Below are 22,881 nucleotides of genomic sequence, written 5' to 3' on the forward strand. Positions count from 1 at the left end.
TTAGTGAGTATGCACAGATGATTAGCATTTGAAGCAAATTCTTAAAAGGCGAAGGTAATCAAAAATATAGTCAGATTTTCAAAGCTTTCTCTACAACTAAAAGGCCTAGAGAGATGACTTAAATCTTATGTGAAGGAGTAAAACATTTGCAATCAAATATTATGAGTGATGTTATAACAATACAAAATATTATACAGCAGTATAATCTGGACAAGCAAGGTATGCATTGCCCTTTGATGTCTTTCATTGAATTATTGTGTCCACAACAATGTGTTCACACGTACAAAGATGGATGCATGACTCAAGGCATTATGCCATAATACTTTGAGATTTTTTTAAGTGTGAGATGGCTTAATTGGAAGGGATTACACATATTTATTTGTGTTGGAATGATGGTAATTACTGAAACCACAATATTAAACATTTTTCAACTGTGAACTGCGCAACTCAGAGAAGAAAACATAAAAGATGCTGAATGTTAGACCTGGCATGGAAATTTAAAACCAATTCCTTCTGCGTTTTTATAGTTACGACCTGCAAGTTAAATTCAAAATGTGCCCATCTTGGTTGAGTGACCAGTCTGAATTTTGAAAAGTATCTTCTACCCAGTGCAGATCATACAAATTTCAGATAAACACCAGCAAAAATTGTGATGATCAGTTGTGGTAACCTAATACACAAAATGCAAAGGAGCAAAAGTAAATGAGCAGGAAGTGGGATTGTTTACGAGATAAAAAGAAAATATTGCTTTATGAGCTTCCAGTAACAGACAAAAATGTAAGTATGGAAAATGTTAATAATAAACAACAGTTCCTGTTCTAGTCTGTACTGAAAGTTGGAGCTACAGTAGAGCTGGAGCTTATAGTTAGACTGTTAAAGTGTTAAAGTGAGCTGGACTACTAATCATGTAATTTTTAATTAAAGCAAGGCACATTTAAATATTCATCATGTTTCACGACAGCATAGGGGTTGAATGAATGCATACAGTTGTGCTTAAAAGCTTATATTACCATGGCAGAATTTTTGATTTTTTTTTTGGCCATTTTTCAGATAACATGAATGAAAAAACAAAAACTTTTGTTCACTCATCCAAAACACAACGCCAAGTCGATCTGTCATTGGCTACAGCAGAATAAAGTGAAGGTTCTGGAGTGGCCATCTGAGTCTCCTGACTTCAATATCATTGAGCCACTATGGGGAGATCTCAAATGTGCATTTCATGCAAGACACCCCAGAAATTTACAGGAACTGGAGGCTTTTTGCCAAGAAAAATGGGCAGCTTTATCATCAGAGAAAATAAAGAGCCTCATCCACAACTACCACAAAAGACTCAAAGTTGTCACTGATGCTACAGGGGGCAATACACGCTATTAAGAACAGGGCTATGTAAACTTTTGATCAGGGTCATTTAGGCAATTTCTGTTGTCATTTATATTTAAAAAGAGCAAAGGACAGTTATTTGTCAATAAATGGCTTCACCCAAATACTAACCATGAGTGGGGAAAAAGTTTTTGTGTTATCGTTCATATTCCCTGAAAAATGGCCAAAAAACAAAAATGAACATTTCTGCCAGAGCATGTAAACTTTTCAGCACAACTATATATGTTCTTGTTACTGAAAGAGTACAAATCCTGCAAGACTTCAAAAACATTGTGCAAAATAAAGATGCACCTGAGCTGGAAACCAGTATCTCTTTTCCTCATGAAGCATTTAGCTTTGTGCTAATGTTTCTCCAGCACCCTGTTGGATGATGCTGTGCTGCACCGTCAGCAGAGGCTGAACCGAGCAGAGCCAATGTTTAGTGAGCGAGAATCTTTTGCAGCACACAGATAAAAAAATGCACATGAGAGAAGGAGGGAAAAGACCACTTCTCTTGGAGCACATTCCTTCTGGCAAAGACTCAAGGGCAAGTTGCCAAAGTAGTACTTTTCACTTTCCTGACATGAGGCTGAGGCAGGAAAGGGGCGGGAGTAAGGGCTGTGAGTGCGTGCATCAGCAGGTCCGCCTGGGACGCTCTTACCAGGAGGCGGGAAGACCATGTGGTTCTTATCTTATCTATGAGAGAGCAGCAAAAGAGGGAGCGTAGAAAATGAATTTTGCCCTCCGAAAATGTATTTATTTGTCGAGCCTGTGCCCTATAGGGTGAGGTGACCAGTGGCTCATCAATGCAAAAGACAAACTGTCAGCTCAGACACGCCCCCACATGGAGAAAACAAACAGCACTGTACAAACATGCATGCTCAAATCTCACACTCCAGAAAGAAAGAGAGATTTCCATGGAAATGTAATTTGCATTATTTCCACTTGCATGGTCCGAGTCATTAGATGTAAAGGGAAGGGTCTATAAATGGCAAGGTGCAATGCAGATAAGGCATGTCCCTCCATCCACGGCCTAATCACAGATAAGCAGTCTGACAAAAAAAAAAAAAAATCATATCAGCCTTCATTGACAGCCAACACTGTAAACTGTGGGATTAAAACAAAGCGTCATCTGGTCAGCGAAAACGAAACGCTGGATGAGTTGCTGCTTTGGTGTCAGTGTCCTAAGCAACAGTCTGATGTCTGTTCCCCTGGATCCACATCAGTTATGAGTGTCATGCTCCCCGCTCAGCATCTGGACAGTTGGACTGATGCTGAACTCTGCAGCGCCAGTAATGTGTAGCACAGGTCTTTATTTCTTCTCCACAGCCACTCAAGAACAAGGTGTGAAGAAATCTAAATGCATGTTGCCTTTTCCCATCCCCTCTAATACCTGCCCATGATATGTCAATGAAGGGTCAATGGCTGCCTTGAGGAGGATGCCATCTGTTTCTGCGCTCATATGTTCTGGCAGTAATCCAGCTCTGATATAACGAGGGTTCAAACTCTCTTCATTTTTCCGAAACGCTGGAAGAAACACTATAACTACTTGGCATGTGTAATAGTCATCATGTACAGTCTGGAAGTATTTAACCACTCCAGTACACTAAGTAAGTCCCTTCAGCTTCTCCCTTTTTCACTTGGGGTCGCTACAGCAGATCCAACATGGAGATGCAGATTGATTTGGCACAGGTTTTGCACCGGATGCCTCTACTGAAGCAAGTCCTGATTACATGGAGAATGGTCAGGGGTGGTCTTGAACCAAGAAGCATCTGCTCTAGAAACAAGCATACCAACTGCTTGGCCACCACGCTGCCCAACTATTCCAATTCAATCCACACATTGATATTCCAATGTTAATGGATAATTCACTTTTTCACAGCCAGAGTCATATTAAAAAAAAAAAAAAAAAATCACTCACAGTCAAGCCTCTGAGTATTCTGTACTCACTCATTTGCTGACTGAATGGGGAAACAGTCACTGTAGCTGTAAAAATCCAATGCTGAAAATGGCAAAATAACACTAATAAGCGACTTTACAATCATCATAACTTGTTATATAACATTGAGTATACTCAATCAGGATCCTACAGTGGAATTTCCCAGATATTACACTTGTGGAGTGTACACTACAAGCACATTAAAGACAATCCAGTGCATGTGCTTGACAACTGAACAGCTCTGGAATCCATTAAGAAAAAAAAAATGCCTTCTATCCAAGCTGCTCCTTAATGTTTTATGTATTTATTGCTGTATAGTTACAAGATAACAAAGGAAACAAACTGATTTTTAATATGGCTCTTATCAATTCCACAGTGCAGCATTGTAGTAGTAAAATTAGAACACTCAGGTTAATGCTAACTGAATAAAATTATTATTCATTCAGTCATTTTCTATACCTGTTTACTCAAATCAAGGGTCACATGGAGCTGGAGCATATCCTAACAGGGGCATGGTACACCCTGGACAAGACACCAACTCATCGCAGGGCCACATATAAACAAACAAACTCATTTACACGTAGTTATTTTAGAGTTCCCATTTCACCTAACCTGCATGTCTCTGGAAGTGGGAGGAAGCTGGATCATATGGAGAAAACCATGTGAACACATACAAACTCCACACAGAGAAGACCAGGTGGGAAGTGATCCCAGGACCTTCTTGCTAAAAGGTAACAATGGCTACGTTTACATGCCGTTAATATTCGGGGTAAGGTCAATATTCCGGTTTCTGAATCATTAGGAATAACGCGTTTATATGCTTAAGCAGAGTTACTCCTGTATACATGGTCAATGGTATCATCTGAAATATCCCCATCTAAACAACGACGCACGTCTTCCACCGGTGCTTGATTTGGTCTGGCGTTCGTGCAAATCCTGCTTCACGTAACTTTTCGGCCACCTTCTTGTAAATGTCGCTATCTCGGTACTTTCTACCATGAATAAAAGACATTATATTCATGTCTTTCACGATACTAATGAAGTACTCGGTTTCCTCCTCGGTCCAAAAATGTGGTGCTGTGCTGCCGCATCTGGATTTCCCCATGCTTGTTTACCTCTGCTTCTGTGATGTCCGGTGTGTTGCCTTCACCGCATACAAGTAGTTGCCGTACTCAAAAGACCAAGATTCCTTGCGGATAAGACATGCGCAGAACACAAAATAATGTTCCTTTCTATGGGGATTTTCCGATGCGCGTTTATATGACCTGATATTCGTGTTAGAAAAGGAGTAACCCAGGGGTCATATTCGGGTTTTTAAAACTGGAATATGAGCATATTCTGGTTTTTGCGGGTGTTTACATGGCCGTGCGCAACCAGGTTATTGCTAAAATTCCAGTTATGAAAGGGTTATGAAAGGGTTATTGGCTGCATGTAAACATAGTCACTGTTAAACATCACTTCACCCACTTATTATTATTACTGTTGCTCTTATCTTCAAAATGCACCTTCAAAAGTGAACCTTTACTCAAAAAGCTGGTTTTCTGACTCCTTACCTCCCTTGGTGGGTATTTGGAATAAAACAGATTGAAAGTAATGAAAATATTTTAAAATGTCTTTCACACCACTGCCTGGATACTAGCAGCAAGCACTGATATAGCAACAGCTTTAGCTCAGTCAGTACAGAGCTTATGGAGAGAAGCGAGACAACTTGCGCAAAATAAATCTGACACCAATCGATCAAAACAATGTTTTCATTGGACCTGATACTGATCACTGTGATCAGACCAGGACATCCCTAAACAAAACATTTTTGGTACCGTAGTCTCGTTTGAGGGTGGGAGCTGAAGGGGTTAAATAAAAGAACATAATTCTACTTCCGGGTGCAAATGCATTTAGGACTCAACTCCAGGTGTACCATTGATACTTGTATGCATTTGCTTTTCTGCACTTTTAGTTAAAACAGATTTCTGTCATATGATGCATTTGTCTAATCTGAGTAGCTCAGAAGCTTGACTGCTACCTGTGTATTAATATGTCAAAGGTTGTGAAAACGTCCATATGTGCTTATGTGTTCAGGAGAAATGCAAACTGTGACAGAGAATCCTGTGTGATAATGCAGCCTTCTTCACAATGCGTCCACCTACAGCTAGGTTTGAAAATGGCTGTGAGATCACATGAGAGCTAACTCAGCATGACCTCCAAAACAAACCACAATGCCCATCAAGTGACGCATATATTCATACATGTGCGCATGTGAGAGCACAGCACCCATAAATTCCCACAATGCTTGTAAGAAGTGAATGAGCCGACAACACTTTCGGGTCTGTTTCTGCACAGACATCTGGATTTGTCCTCAGGGCAAAAACCTGTACCGGATCACAACAAACTCGGCACCAAGTGCTACGATACACGACAGCACTTTAAGACATTTAAACAGATCTGTCACATTTAACTTTTATTAAAAATTATCTTGTTTTCAGCATTATTACTGGGCTGCACACTTAAGGGCTCTTGTTTACAGGCAGGAAGCTTATAATTTGGAAATCACAGCAGATACTCCCGCTTGGGTTGCAATCGAAAAGAAAGGTATCAAATAGTTCACTGCCAGCACTCCTTTTTTCAACATCCAGTCTGCCTGCAGGTACAAAGGTGAACAATTGAATCATTTTAAACTGTTTCAAAATCTTGTTATAAATTAATAAGTACTGTAAGTTGTCAGGTACTTTGATTCATGCTCCATTTCACCGTAACCATGCATTTTCTCCATCAATTTCAGATGCAGCTTTCAACAGCAGGAGATTAAAAGTTATTGTTATTTTAAAAAAGCTATTTATTAACCAAAAATTTGCCCCTTTTGCTGAGTTAAAGGACAAGTTTTCTCTCCCATCAACATACTTTTTATATATTTACAAATCAGTAATTACATTTGTCAATGTTTCTCAAATTGTGAAAATCTTCCAGAGGGGAAAAGGATTTACTCACTCTTATTGGGATTGCCTGACTCTAAGGTTTGATTTCAAGCTTTGTCAAAATATTTTATGAACACATTAACTTTAGTACGCAATCTTTGAGAGCAGCCTGGGAGAAAGAGCTGGGGTTGCAAACTGATGAGTATGTTTGGAAGGAGAGCCTCAGCAGAATTCGCTCCTGTTCCATTAATGCTAGACATCAGTTAATTCAATTTAAGGTGATGCACAGGTTACATTACTCTAAAGTTAAATTAAATAGAATTTTTCCTTCTATTTCTTTCTTGTGTGACCAGTGTGGATCTGCTGAGGGCTCTGTAGCTCATCTTTTTTTTGGACGTGTCTGAAATTGCATAGATTTTGGAGTGAAATTTTTAAGTGGTTTTCTGAAATGTGTCATTGTGTGTTTAGTCCTGATCCAGAGATACCGCTGTTCAGATACTCTTTGTCCTCACAAAAATCACAGCTTCTCGGTATAGAAGACTATTATGTATGGAGTGGTCATTGCTAAGAGACTGATTTTAAGTCGCTGGAAATCGTACACTGTCCCCCATTTCAAAGCGTGGCTGGAACTGAGTAGTTTATTGCATATGTAGAAAACCCGATATGAAGTGATGGACAAGCTTAAGAAATTTCATATTATATGGCAACCATTCTTAGATTGTCTTGCCCAGCCTGGTGATCATGCTGACATGCCCAGATTAGACCATCCGCCTAAACTCTGAAAATTAACTGGACTTTGATGCTCTGGTGATGCAACAGTATACATTGCTGCCCTTGGTACACATAGTTTTTTTGTTTTGTTATGATTTTTGTTTATTTATTTTATCATCACTATTATTGTGATTATTATTATTATTACTACTGGGGTTTTTTTTTTGGGGGGGGGGGGACTTTACTAAAAATTATAAATGTAACTTTTATTAAAAATAAAAAATAAAGTGCTATACGGCAATTCAATTCAATTTATTTATATAGCACCAAATCACAACAAAGTGGCCCCAAAGAGCTTAAAACAGTAAAGCATTAAAAAAACAAACAAACATTTAATAATAATAATTAATAATTTAATAATTTATCAGACACCCAAGCATAACAGAAATTCACTCATATGACCAAACTCATAACAGAAAAGTCAAAACAAAAAGAGATATAAGAAAATAAATCAAATACATGGTGCCTAAAGGTGTAGGCAGAAGCAACGCTTATCCACGCCTACCCTCCTGTATAAAATCATCAGGCATATATGCCTGTACATAGACATTTATACCCAACACAATCTGAACACAGCAGCACGTAGTTACAGATAAAAGAAGTCAAATATTTACCCAGACAACTCACAAAAAAAAAAGAAAAAGAAAGAAAAAAAAAAACGAAGGTTCCAGTACAACAGCCTCTACATATAACACAATTCAACCCTATTAATGTAATACATATCTACCAAATTCTATTTGTTTGTATAAATGTTTGAACCGGTTAATATCTGGACATTGCTTAAGTTTCTCTGGTAAATTATTCCATTTTTTTGGGCCACAAATGGAAACACAAAAGCACCTCCTAGTCGTCCTAGTGTCCGCATTTTTAAAATAAAACGTACCCCTTAAATTATACATTCCTTCTCTCAGCGTAAAATATTCTTGAATTGTGAGAGGTAATTGTTTATTTCTTGCTTTATGCATCAGCTGAACAGTCTTAAATGTAATCATATCATAAAGTTTTAATATCTTTGATTTAATAAATAAAGGATTGGTATGATCCTGAAACCCTGAATTATGAATTATTCTTAATGCTCTTTTTTGAAGGATGAATAATGATTGTAGAGTAGTTTTATAGTTATTACCCCAAACTTCCACACAGTATGTCAAATAAGGTGCAATCAATGTACAATACAAAGTATGTAGTGATCTACCATCTAAAATGTACTTTGCCTTATTCAATATTGCAATACTTTTAGAAACGTTCTTTTGAATATAATGAATATGAGCTTTCCAGTTAATTTTATGATCAATAATCACACCTAAAAACTTATTTTCCTTGACACAATCTAGATTTACCCCAAGTATATTTAACTGTATTTGTACATCCAATTTATAATTTCCAAATAACATCATTTTGGATTTTAACCAATTTAATGATAATTTGTTCATGTCAAACCAACTCGTCAGCTTTATCATTTCGACTCTCAAATCAAACAATAATCGCTGCAAGTTCTCTCCAGAACAAAACAGGTTTGTGTCATCAGCAAAGAGAACTGCTTTAAACCCATTGGAAACTTTACATAAATCATTAATATATAAAATAAATAATTTAGGTCCTAGCACAGAGCCCTGGGGAACCCCACAAACAATGTCCAGATATGTAGAACTGCAGTCCCCGATTTTAACAAACTGCTTCCGGTTTTGCAAATAACTTTTAATCCAGTTCAGAGCCACTCCTCTAATCCCATAAAGTTCCAACTTTTTAAATAATATGTTATGATTGATTGTATCAAAAGCCTTTTTTAAGTCAACAAATAGACCTATTACTAATTCCCTTTGGTCCACATGTTTATTAATCTCTTCGATTGCACTGCACAAAGCCAAAGCAGTGGACCTTTTCGCTCTGAACCCATATTGACTGTCATCAAACATTAAACCCACAAGGAGAAATTGCTTGTAATCATCAATCTGTTGACTATTAGAATTTTTCTTAAACTGTGAAATGTCATAAAATAGTGACAAATGGGCATTGCTTTCAACACTGTGGCCAAAATTCGATCAATGGACTGAAATCATAAGTACTCCATTTACAACAAGCAGCGGTCTGAGAGCGCATGCCCCCACCATCACTTAAATACATATTTTAACCAAAGTTTCCAGAAAGAGAAATCTGAAGGAGACGAAAAATAAAGAAATCTCCTCATGCTTCACTTCCTTTAGCATAATAAGAACACTAATCTGAAAGCTGGCTTCCTAACTTACACTGGGTGAGTGTAAGATAAATTGTGCAACAAAAACAAAACAAAACAAAAAACAAAACAAAAAAACTACAAATGTTTATGGCAGGAGGTACCTTAAAAGTTTACTCATTTTGTTGTGAGGAAAAAAATATTATGTTTGTATGTTGACCAGCCCAGTCACACTTTTTTCACCCTTTCCCTTCTCCTAATCATAACCATAAACCCCACAAACGCCCCCCGTGTCACCCCACATTTCGTGATACCATCACAAAATGAATTGTGACAGTATCATGAACTAAGAAGATTAACTTACTTTCTGTGATGTCATCATGAAATGGTGTGATTTGAGATTCAAGTTTACAGCCCAAATTACTGTCTTAAGCCTGACACAAGCACTTACACAAATTTAACCCCTGCACTGCTGTGCAATTCATCATGCCAATGCAACCCGCATTGGATGCGGCGTTATATAAAATAATTATTTTGTATTGGATGATGCATTTGCTCTTGGGACTTGGCTGATGAAGCCATCTCTCATCGCTCCCGGAATCACAGAGAAATTATCTACAGCTGCAGTTTTTCTCATGCGTTCCTGAGGTGGAGAACACATTTAGAATCATCTGAAAGGTAATTATTTATAATATTGTAATGGCTTGGTAAAACAGTTGCATTGTAATTCCTTCTTATGGGTTTGATAATGTATCTGCAAAATTATTGTTTATTGTGGATGTAACATCTCGTCATAATCGTTCAGATGTGCTGCAGCAGTGAGACGCATTGACTCGCAGTGACACACAGTGTTTTCAAATAGGTTGTGCAATGTTCGCATGTAGTTCACAAAATTAATGCGTGTCAGAGATTTTGAACATTTCAAAATTTTCGTTGCACACAGTTTACGAGTTTACTCTCTGCCAGTGCTGGGATCAAATTTGTGCAAGTGTCAAGGTACCTTTACACTCACCCAATTTAAATGCACCCCCTTAAAGTTTATATTTTAATCCATCATATCTGGATCTTTATAGGGATCTGCACCAAATTAAATATATTGCTAAAATGTCTCACACCTGATTTTTTTTCTTCATGTGGTAATTTCCAATAAATTGACAGAAATCTGGTAAATCATCCTGTCTTGCCATGTTAAAGGAAGATTAAAAAGAAGCCTGGTTCTGCCCTCTTAATCAGATCCAATCCAAAGGTTAATGGTTTCCTCCTTGGCCCATACCACACCCTTCCACCAAATTTCAAGAAAATTGGTTTTGCCATTTTTGTGTAATTCCCTTAACAGTCAAACAGTACTGAAGACATTCCCTCTTTGATGGAGGTAATAATTTAACACATTGGTTAAAAAAAGCATTACATGTGAAAAGGTGAGAACAAATTTAACATTTAAACTTGACCACTTATTTAAGACATCAGCTAATCAAAAATGTATCTGCTGTGTAGAATTTTCCACGGCTGATTAATTTATCACATGGCAAGGAACCATAAGCATATTATTTTTTAATTGCTGCATGACTTCATGTCATACAGCGAAATATTCCCTGATCTGATATAATCTCAACAAAACAAGCAGCAAGTCAGCAAACGGTGTATCAAATTAATCCCACATTTAGCCCAGATTTATTGACAACTGTACAACACTGGGGAAGGTGGTGGGGGGGGGGGGGGGTCAGTCCGGAACCAGCCTCAACAGTGGAAGTAGACAGTTGGTGAACTTTTTCCAATGGTTTTAAATATAAACATCTAAGTATTCCAGCTCATCCGGCAGTAAATCCTGCAGTGAAACACTGCAGCTATACTCACATCCATTATTATAAAAAAAAAAAAAAAAACGAAAAACATTGCAGTTTTACAGGATCATAAATGTTGCTCCTTTTGTTGCTAAGTGGAACCGTGGTCCGACTGCACAAACTGGTGTACATGTGTTAACTCATCACCGTGCGGGTCGCCTCTAAAGGTCACGTAAGGTGCCACTCAGCCTGACCGGCCTCACACACAGTATTATCCATTTGGCACTGAATAGGCAAATGGATATCGTACAGCAATTCTGGCAAGAGGTCAAATAATGCAGCAAAACATCTCACAGCAAGTGAAGAGAGAAAAAAAGCAGTTGAAACACCAAGAAAAGGTCACTAAATTCAGCACAGATACGATGAGACACTTTCTCTGACGTGCAATTGCATAACTTCAGGAAATATTATTAAATAGTCACAATGGAGCATAGTCTAATGCATGAACATATATGGCTAATATGAAAACGGGACTTCAATGATGATGATCTTCATAATTAATTCATTAATTCAAATGTTAATCATTTTAGTTTTATTTATTTTTTTTAATTGATTAATTCAGCATTTAAAACATAAAACTGTACAATCTATTTAAAAAAAACACTAAAATGTTATCACATGTGATAAATGCAGAGGATAACACAAGAAAATCAAAAGATGCATTTACATTGTGGTCCTCAGATATATGGTAGGTATAAAAAAGTTAGGGATTTTTTTTTATTATTCCAACCAGCAGTCTACAAAAAAAAAAAAAAAAAAAAAAAAAAACTTTTGATTTGCTGGATGGATGGATGTCCACTTCTCACGTCTGCACTGATGGAAGCATTTTTCTTTGTACTGAAACTATTTAATGACTGATTACAGGACTGTTTTTTGTTTTTGTTAATCTAGTTTCAGCATTAAACTGCATGTGTAAGATTTGAGCAGGGCCGTGAATGACATCTGCACGAAACCCTGTAAATGAAGTGAAATTGTGCACGTTGGGACCGGCAGTGACGCGCGCGGGGATCCTCCCTCCGCATCAGCTGTTATTCATAAAGTTATGCTGCGGACACACGGACCAGCAGCACGCGCAAAAATACTACACAAAATAAGACATTTATTATGCGCAAAAACTCAGTCAGACCACTTTTAAATAATAATAATAATAATAATAATGGTACGCATATTTCATGAATATGACAGCTGTTTGTTTTGTTAATTATTTGAATTTTCCATAAGTGACAAATACCTACTTGCACCTAGGAAACAGTCCGTTAACCTTCTGAAACAGCTTGTTGAAGACGGACCATCTTCCATGACGGATTGTGAGCGCAGGAGGAGAGAGGAGCCACGGAGAAAACAAAAACAAAAACAAAACAAAACAACAAAAAAAAAAAAAAAAAAAAAAAAAGGAAAAAAAAGTGCGCTTCTGCAGCTGCAACTTGGTGCGTCTGGCACAGCCAAACTCTCCCAGGGAGCGCGTGCCGGCGACAGGCGCAGTGCGCGGCGAGAATAAAACGAGGCGCTGCTCCCCTCCCCTCCCACCCCCCCCAGCACGCAGCACCGCGGGCCGAGGTGTCGCTACGGGTCGGTCCGCCTCCTCCGCGTGGCGGCTCCGCTGTGGATGTGCGGCACACTGAGCAACTCAGGAGGAACACGAGCGCAGGAGAGGGAGGCAGGCAGCGCGCGCGGAGAGAGGGCAAGAGCTCCGGCGTCAAGGCGGATACGACAACCACAGTGCACCTCCGGGGTGATTTTCAAAGTAAAAGTGAGACTCATGCAAAAAAACAAAACAAAACACAAAAACAAAAAAAGTGTGAGGAACTGCTTTTAGTGGAGCAGGTAATAGCAATGTTGCGGCAAAACCGTGCAAATGGTGGTACAAGTACCACAGTTTAGGTAATTAGCAAAGTTAACTAACTAGCTTTTCAGCTACTCTTTAAAACCGTCTAATTCGCTTATTGAGGTTTCAAATCTCGCAAAATCTTGCAGGAGGAGGGTTTCTTTCATCAAAACATTTTTTCAGCTTCGTCTTCTGGCCAAAGTCAAACCTTTCCTTTCACAGACGGACCTAGAAAAGGCTATTCATGCATTCATCAGCTCCAGGATAGATTATTGTAATGCACTGTATGTGGGTGTCATCCAGAGCTGTCTCCAATGTCTGCAGATGGTTCAAAATGCTGCAGCCCGCCTTCTGACAAACACTTGCAAACACAGTCACATTACTCCTGTGCTGTTTGGTCTTCACTGGCTCCCAGTCCGCTTCAGAATTGATTTTAAACTTTTAATGTTTGTTTTTACTGCTATACACGGACTTGCACCTTCTTACCTGTGTGAGCTGTTAGCTGCACACACACCAACAAGAACTTTGCGGTCCTCCAGTCAACACCAGCTGGAGGTCCCCAGGACCAAGAGCAAACAGTGGGGAGACCGATCATTTGAGGTGGCTGGGCCTAGACTTTGGAACTCATTGCCCATTGAGTTGTGCTCGATAAGTACTCTGTTCAAAGCTAAACTAAAAACCTATTTGTTCAGAGTTGCTTTTAGTACATAGTTTTATTGTGGTTGTTCATTTGTTGTTGATTTTATGCATTGATGTGAAGCACTTTGGTTCAGTAGTCACTGTTGTAAAGGGCTATACAAATAAAGTTTGATTGATTGATTGATCAAATCTAGGCTTGCATATCAGATGTACCTTCTGGCAAATTGTAGCTGAAGTTTCAGGTCTTCTTTTTAATAAAACCCTCCTCTGTACCACTTCATCATGAAGCTGTATAACTGGGGATACAAAATGCAAAACATGCACTATGCACAATTTCTCCAATCACAGGCAGAGAAGCCTGTAACTTCTTCTGGGTTGTCTGGGTCTCTTGGTGGCTTTCCTCACTCTTCTTCTTGCACAATCACTCAGTTTTTGAGAACTGTCTACTCCATACAGATTTACCATAGAGTGCCATACTGTTTGTATTTCTTCATAAGTGATGTAAATAAAGTTCAAGACATATTCAGTGACTTGAAAATGTTCCTGTATCCATCCCCTGACTTGTCTGAAGAAAACTGGCAATAAAACTGATTATTTACAGGTATTATACCAAAGGGGCTGATTACTTATGCAACCCATCATCTTGGCTTTTATATTTTTAATTAATTTACTCTTTAATTAAATTACTTTAATCCCCTATTGCTCCCGGTGTGTAGTAAGCGCCTTGTATGGCAGCACCCTGACATCGGGGTGAATGTGAGGCATAATTGTAAAGCGCTTTGAGCGTATGATGCAGATGGAAAAGCACTATATAAATGCAGTCCATTTACCATTTTACCATTTAATTTATATTAACGTTGTTTATATTAATATTGCGTTGCCCAATTATATTACTGGAATGGATTAAGAAAGAGACAATCTTCCTTGCCACGAGGAATTGCCACGATGATGACAACATTAAATACAACAAGAATTTCACTCTGCACATATATTGCAGCAAGGACATCTTAGATGATCTATTAGGACATTTCAGAATCAAAATCAGAATAGCTTTTATTCGCCAAGTATCTTCAAAGATTACAAGGAATTTGACTCCGGTTTGAGCTGCACTCTCTCTGTACAACAAGCATGTATAAAAATAAACACCAAACACTAAATATTCACAAGAAAAAATGTGTAAATAAAAATGTGTGCAAAGGAGAAACAGAGACAGATTGAGGTTGTACATGAGGTATATGAATTAGTGAGTTAGTGGAAAGAAACTGTTCCTGTGTCTGGTTATTGTGACTTAAAACACTGTAACGTTGACCAGTGGGAAGGAGTTTAAACAGTGTGTGTCCAGGGTGTGAGGGGTCTGCAGAGATGTTACCAGCTCGCTTCCTGGTCCTGGACCCGTACATCCTGGATGGAGAGCAGGCTGGCTCAAGTGATTTTTTTTCTGCAGACCTGACAGTTTGTTGAAGTCTGTGCCTGTCATGTTTGGAGGCAGAGGAAAACCAAACAGAGATGGAGATGCACAGGACAGACTGGATGATGGATGTGAAGCAGGTCCTGGGGCAGGTTGAACTTCCTAAGCTGTCTGAGGAAGTACATCCTCCGTTGTGCCTTTCACTACACAACAAGCAGTGTTGCCACAGTTACTTTGAAAAAGTAATCCAATTACTGATTACTCCTTGAAAAAGTAACTTAGTTACTTCACTGATTACTCAGTTTTAAAAGTAACTAAGTTAGATTACAGTTACTTTATTAGTTACTTTCAGCAGCTGCTGACAACACCCCGCCCCCCGCCACCTCAACATGAAGGTGATAACCAGTTTTGCCAATAGTGACTTTATAGTCACCCTTTCTTGACTTCAATGAACATACTTGTTTTATAAAAAAATTAAATAAAGACTCATTTCTTGACCTCATATTTAACTGTTGACAGCACTGTCACGGAAAAACTTAGTTTCCAAGCTACATTTTTTTAATGAATGTAACTATTACATTCTAACATTTTTCTAACATTTAAATTCTTTAAATGTTGGACCTTTAATCTAGGGCTGTTGTGGGGAGCCGCACTCCCCAATGCCCACGCTCCCTTCCCACATGGATTCACCCCTGGCTTGCTGTTTGAGCAGGAAGAATGGATAACATTTATTTATGCAGAAAACATGACCAGATTGAAAGGTAAGAAGGTTTTATCGCGGTTTTTAGAAAGAGACTTGGGTGCATTTGGATGGAAAAAAGGCTTAGTATTTGCTCATCGCGGATCAGCTATTTTTAATGAGGACACGCAAAGAGCGGCACAGAGTTTTAAAGAAAAAAAGCATAAAAATGTCTTTGTAAAACCATAGCTCTGAGCGTCACCGTGCTTTGAGAGACAACTGTTCTTCAACTCAGAGCTGAGCTGCACAGTGGATGCCGCTCTGTGCTCACAGCTCACTGAAAGTGGACAGTTCAGACCTCCGCTGCATCTCATCGGGACACCTGTTTTAAAGCTGTGATCGACCCACAATACAAAAATAATAGAAACGCACAGTGACTCGGAGAAGTAACTTTAATCTGATTAATGATTTTGAAAGGTTAATGCGTTAGATTACTCGTTACTGAAAAAAGATTAGAGTGACATGTTACTAAGTTAACGCTTTACCGGCATCACTGACAAGCTATATTATTCGAGGTGTTTGCAATAAAATACTCCAAACAACACACACCTGTCTACAACAGCTAGTAGCTGCATCGAGTCGACAATGTTACTCGATGTTACAAGAGGCGGAGACTCAAAACGACCATCCTCCTATTTATACATAACTTTATGCCTTAAAATGTCTTAAGAAGTTACAAAAAAAAATCACCCCCATTGTTGTGGAGGGAGAAACTATCTATAGAGACCAAAACAGTTTTTTATTGTTTTATAGCAGGTTGTAAACATGTTTGTTTCCGCTCTAAAGTTATACATTTTAACATAGAGTTAAATGGGAACTTGCTCATTTTTCCAAGCCAAAATTGCAAACACTGTTAATCAACAAAAGAAGAAGGGGAAAAAAGGAAAAAGAAACATTTTTTTTAGTTAACATGCCAGGAGCAAAAAGGATACATTTTTAGTGCATAAATCTATCAGTGAGAAGAAAGTAGAGGACGATCTTTGTTTGCTCCTGTCCACAGTGCATCAGCTGCCTGTGCATGTTAATGATCCAGACTCATTGCTCACACTAAACAAGAGGTGAGACTAGATATAGAGAGACTAAATATATATATAAAAGTTTAATTAATATTATTGATGTTAAAATGTGTTAGTTATGTCAAAGACGTTTAAAAACACACAGAGATGATTAAATGTTAACAAAAAAATGATGTTTAAAATATGACAAAAGGTAAAAATAGAAGAATAGGAAGTTTTTTAAAAACACATTTAAAATGTTTGAAAAGGGTATAAAATGTGTGAAAGAATACAAAGTTCTTTAAAAATATGTTTAAAATGTGTAAAAGCATAAACAGTTTCTTAAAAACACAAATATACTGAAAATGTGTTTAATGTGTAAAAGAATAAAAAGAAACACACGATGTTGAAATTGTGCGTATGTGCTGGAGAAGCACAGCTATTCATTTGTTCTCTGGGGGTGGGGTTAGTCTCCCAGACTTTGAAAATCCCTGCTTTATACAGTTACATTATACAGTTACTTCATTAGCAGCTGCGGACAGCTTGTCAGCAGCTGCTGAATATAACTAATAAATTAACTAGTAATCTAACTTGGTTATTTTTAAAATTGAGTACTTTACTTTGCTGATTAGTTGCTTTGCTGATTACTCAGTCTTAAAGTAGACCTGCATTGAAATAAATGTGGTCAGATTTCAGAAAGAAATAGCTGATATGTATTTATAAGACCCTTGTGAATGCAGTAAAGTAAATCTGTAAGCCCAAATTTGTAATTCAGCGGAGAAATCTTTGTTTAAAAATGACAAATTTGCAGCTAAAATTTAGCCCTCTGTGAAAACAGTTTGTACAGCCGTATCATTTCCATGACGTCAGGGACAAGACGACGCGCTCCCGCCTTCAGTCCGATCCCGCATTGAAATTGATTTTATCTGTTAGTAATGTTACTTATACACGTCCTGGTTTCAACATCCAAAAGTAAGCTGCAATGAATGTGAGATACAGATCTGTGTGCTCAGATCAGCAACGACATAGACAGCTGGCGCCATGCTTCCTCTCCCGCTCTCTGCCTCCGCTGCACTTATTAAGTCTGCGGGCTCGTTAACGAGCTCATTACCCGCCGACGCGGGCCACTCACACCGCCCGTGTCTGCTTTGCAGCCGGTGTTGTGCCAGATTCAGCGCATAACACCGGCATCACCTCTCTGTCTACTGAATGGAGCTGCAGCACACTTGGCACAAGTCCTGAGATTACGCTCGCTGTTTTAATGCGAAGCGGCCGGTACACCTGTTGCTGCAAGGACAGACTTCTTGCTCCATGGACGCTGAGAGAGGTTTATATATTTTTAATGACTGGGATTCTTTGCGGGTCTCGCCTCCATATCCCGCGATGGTACCGGAGGCGAAAGACAGTAGATTTTCATTGTGACACCACTCAATCAAACGGGCGTATGAAAAAGTCCCCCAAAATAATTTTCAAGCACAAATAAAAGAAATGTGTACTCACCAAACGTGCCGCAAGACAATATGAAGTTTTAAAAAAAGTAGATCCTTCCTGTTGTGTGGGCCGCTGAAGAGGAGGTACTGCTGGCCCACCACCACCAGATGGCGCCCTGCTTGGAGTGCGGGCTTCAAGCACGAGAGGGCACCAGAGCCACTGGGAGTGACAGCTGTCACTCATCCTCAGCACCAGCTGTCACTCATTCATCTCATCACCATCACCATAAAGGCCGGACTGCAACTCCACCTCCTCACCAAGAAATCAACTACCAATCAGGTAATTTTCTCTGCTGACTTAAATTCAAGTATTAGTCTGATCTGTTTTTGCAGCCGTTTTCCTGGGACGGATACCCTGTCTGTGGAGTTGGCGTTTGGTGTGGACTGCGACGGCTTCGCCTCACACCCCACCCAGATAAGTGGTTATCTCAGGAGCTGCACGAGTGTGTGATTGGAGGTGGAGGTTCTCCCTCCTTTACTGAATACAGACTGTGGGATTACTGAGTGTGCAACCTCACACTCATCTGGACTGTCTCTGTTCTCTGCCAGCAGTACCGGGTCTGACTGCTGAAGACAGCGGCCACCTGGGGCGCAGGGCTTGGCGGCTCCGGTGTTCTTCAGCTCTGTTGGCGGTGGAAGCTGTGTGGATCCGGCTTTTCTCTCGCCAGGCGTCTTCTATCGTCGAGCCTGCCCACACGTCACCTGGTGTATGATTGACAGTCACTGTATTGTTATTGTCTGTACATCGTTGTGTGATTCACAACATTAAATTGTTACTTTTTGGCTTATCCATTGTCCGTTCATTATCGCCCCCTGTTATGGGTCCGTGTCACGACACTTTCACAACAGGATTTCTCGGCCAGCATCATGGATCCCGAGGGGCGTCAACCATCGCTTGAACAGCCAATGGAAGAGCGAGGTGCACAGGCGCCAGCAGGAGGCGTGTTGGGTGAGCTGCAGCACATCTTAACCACCTTTACCGCTCGGTTGGACTTAATTACCGAGCAGAGCAGTGTTCTCAATTGTAGGATGGAGGCTCTCACCGCCCAGGTGGAAGCGCGTGCTCAGGGCGCTGCTGCAGCACCTCCTCCTGCTGACCGTGTACCAGAAACAGACATTCCGCTGGTCGTTCAACGAACCCCCCCACCTTCCCCTGAAGCATACATAAGTCCTCCGGAGCCATACGGAGGCTGTGTGGAGACGTGCGCGGACTTCTTGATGCAGTGCTCGCTCGTCTTTTCACAGCGTCCCGTCATGTACGCAGCAGAGGCCAGCCGGGTGGCTTATGTGATCAATTTGCTTCGAGGAGAGGCACGCGCCTGGGCTACGGCGCTTTGGGAGCAGAATTTACGGCTCCTAACGGTTTATACTGAGTTTGTGAGGGAGTTCCGACAGGTGTTCGACCACCCTCATAGAGGCGAGACCGCTTCAAGTGTGCTGCTGTCGATACGGCAGGGGCGTCGGAGCGCAGCGAAGTATGCAGTTGACTTCTGCATCGCGGCAGCGCGAGCCGGCTGGAATGCTGTTGCGCTCCGCGCCGCCTTTGTAAACGGACTGTCTCTGGTCCTTAAGGAGCACCTGGTGGCAAAGGACGAGCCGCGGGATTTAGATGGGCTTATCGACCTGGTTATACGGTTAGACAACCGATTAATGGAACACCGACGGGAACGAGACGAGGGGCGTGGCCAGGCACAAGCTGCCCCTCTTCCTCCTGGGTCCGAAAGGAAGCCGACTTCCCCACGCTCCACTGCCAGGGCTCTCCACGTGACAACAGCTCCCCCTGCTGACGTTGCTATGGAAACGAGCAGGGCCAAAAAACGATCAGATCAGAGACAAAGGAGGCTGATCCGTGGAGAGCGTTTTCTCTGCAGCTCTACCGAGCACATACAGAGAGAATGCCCCAAACGGTCAAAACAACAGCACTCGTCCTTAGAGACTGGGCTAAGGGTGAGTCACAACACCCACGTGGGGAAACCCCGACGATCTGCACGAATCCCAGTCACGATCCTGAGTGGGGATCTAACCCTTCACGCCCCAGCACTGGTGGACACGGGGTCGGAGGGGAATCTGCTGGATAGCAGATGGGCAAAGGAGGTTGGGCTCCCTCTAGTGGCCTTACCGTCACCATTGTCAGTGCGGGCGCTAGATGGCACCCTTCTTCCACTAATCACACACCAGACACAGCCAGTGACATTGGTGGTGTCTGGGAATCACAGGGAGGAGATTGTGTTTTATGTAACACCTTCTACCTCCCGAGTGATTTTGGGTTTTCCATGGGTGTTAAAACACAATCCCCGGATTGATTGGCCGTCTGGGGTTGTGGTTCAGTGGAGCGAAACCTGCCACCGGGAGTGTTTAGGATCCTCGGTTCCACCCGGTGTGACTGCTAAGGAGGAGGTTTTAGTCCCCCCAATCTGACGGCAGTGCCGGCCGAGTACCACGACCTTGCTGACGTCTTCAGCAAGGATCTGGCACTCACGCTGCCCCCGCACCGTCCGTACGATTGTGCCATTGATTTGATACCGGGCGCTGAGTACCCGTCCAGCAGGCTGTACAACCTCTCACGTCCGGAACGCGAATCAATGGAGCCCTACATCCGGGACTCGTTAGCTGCCGGGTTGATCCGGAACTCCACCTCCCCGATGGGTGCTGGTTTCTTTTTTGTGGGCAAGAAGGACGGCGGACTCCGTCCATGCTTTGATTACAGAGGGCTGAACGAAATCACGGTTCGCAACCGATACCCGTTACCTCTGTTGGATTCAGTGTTCACGCCCCTGCATGGACCCCAAATTTTCACGAAATTGGATCTTAGGAATGCTTATCACCTGGTTCGGATCCGGGAGGGAGATGAGTGGAAGACGGCATTTAACACCCCGTTAGGTCACTTTGAGCACCTGGTCATGCCGTTCGGCCTCACCAATGCGCCCGCGACGTTCCAAGCATTGGTTAATGACGTCTTGCGGGACTTCCTGCATCGGTTTGTCTTCGTATATCTAGACGATATACTCATCTTTTCTCCGGAACCTGAGACCCATGTCAAGCATGTACGTCAGGTCCTACAGCGGTTGTTGGAGAACCGGCTGTTTGTGAAGAGCGAGAAGTGTGAGTTCCACCGCACTTCTTTGTCCTTCTTGGGGTTCATCATCTCCTCCAACTCCGTCGCCCCGATCCGGCCAAGGTTGCGGCAGTGAGAGATTGGCCCCAACCAACGAACCGTAGGAAACTACAACAGTTCCTCGGTTTTGCAAATTTCTACCGGAGGTTCATCAAGGACTACAGTCAGGTAGTTAGCCCCCTGACAGCCCTGACCTCCACAAAAGTCCCCTTCACCTGGTCGGATCGGTGCGAAGCCGCGTTTAGGGAGTTGAAACGCCGGTTCTCGACTGCACCGGTTCTGGTGCAGCCCGATCCCAAGCGCCAGTTTGTTGTTGAAGTGGACGCCTCTAACTCAGGGATAGGAGCCGTACTGTCCCAGAGCGGGGAGTCCGACAAGGTTCTCCATCCATGTGCCTACTTTTCCCGCAGGTTGACCCCAGCTGAACGGAACTATGACGTCGGCAATCGGGAACTTCTTGCGGTGAAGGAGGCTCTTGAGGAGTGGAGACACCTGTTGGAGGGAGCATCGGTACCATTTACGGTTTTCACGGACCATCGGAACCTGGAGTACATCCGGACTGCGACGCGTCTGAACCCCAGGCAAGCCCGCTGGTCGCTATTCTTCGGGCGTTTTGACTTCCGGATCACCTACCGCCCCGGGACAAAGAACCAACGATCTGACGCCCTGTCCCGGGTGCACGAAGAGGAGGTCAAGACAGAGCTGTCAGACCCCCCTGAAACCATCATCCCCGAGTCCACTGTCGTGGCCGCCCTTACCTGGGACGTGGAGAAGACCGTCCGGGAGGCCCTGACACGGAGCCCGGACCCGGGGACAGGTCCGAAGGACAAACTGTACGTCACACCAGAGGCCAGGGCTGCGGTCCTTGACTTCTGTCACGGTTCCAAGCTCTCCTGTCACCCAGGGGTGCGAAGGACCGTGGCAGTGGTCCGGCAGCGCTTCTGGTGGGCGTCTATGGAAGCCGACGTCCGGGAGTATGTCCAGGCCTGCACCACCTGTGCCAGGGGCAAAGCCGACCATCACAAGGCCCAAGGCCTCCTCCAGCCTCTGCCTGTGCCTCATCGCCCCTGGTCTCATATCGGCCTGGACTTTGTCATGGGCCTCCCGCCGTCCCAGGGCAACACCACCATCTTAACGATAGTGGACCGGTTCTCCAAGGCGGCCCACTTCGTGGCCCTCCCGAAGCTCCCGACGGCCCAGGAGACTGCAGACCTCCTGGTCCACCACGTCGTGCGTCTGCATGGGATTCCATCAGACATTGTCTCGGATCGTGGTCCTCAGTTCTCCTCCCAGGTCTGGAGGAGTTTCTGCAGGGAACTGGGGGCCACCGTCAGTCTCTCATCTGGGTACCACCCCCAGACGAACGGGCAGGCAGAGCGGACTAACCAGGAACTGGAGCAGGCCCTCCGCTGCGTGACCTCCACACACCCGATGGCCTGGAGTGACCATCTGGCCTGGATCGAGTACGCTCATAATAGCCAAGTCTCATCTGCCACCGGCCTCTCCCCGTTTGAGGTGTGTTTGGGGTACCAGCCCCCATTGTTTCCACTGGTGGAGGGAGAGGTCGGGGTGCCCTCGGTCCAGGCCCATCTGAGGAAGTGCCGTCGGGTGTGGCGTACCGCCCGCTCTGCCCTGCTCAGAGCACGGACGAGGGCTAAGGCCCATGCAGACCGCCGGC

The 22,881-nt window shown here is 42.4% G+C and overlaps 1 protein-coding gene across 6 annotated transcripts in view; it reads right to left on the reverse strand.

Moving 5' to 3' along the window:
• The window catches only part of pde10a (phosphodiesterase 10A), a 259,626-nt gene that overhangs the window by 158,278 nt on the left and 78,467 nt on the right, over positions 1-22,881 (reverse strand). The window contains exon 1 of one of the 6 annotated variants that reach the window (XM_034184301.1): positions 12,228-12,454. The exons of 4 other annotated variants lie outside the window; for them this stretch is intronic. In XM_034184301.1, coding sequence (XP_034040192.1) covers positions 12,228-12,291 — 64 coding nt within the window. In that variant the 5' untranslated portion in view covers positions 12,292-12,454. Of the gene's footprint in view, positions 1-12,227; positions 12,455-22,881 lie in introns of those variants that run through there. One more of the 6 variants, XM_034184302.1, reaches the window with a different exon arrangement.

This window comes from Thalassophryne amazonica, chromosome 13 (genome assembly GCF_902500255.1).
Source record: "Thalassophryne amazonica chromosome 13, fThaAma1.1, whole genome shotgun sequence".
Taxonomy (NCBI): domain Eukaryota; kingdom Metazoa; phylum Chordata; class Actinopteri; order Batrachoidiformes; family Batrachoididae; genus Thalassophryne; species Thalassophryne amazonica.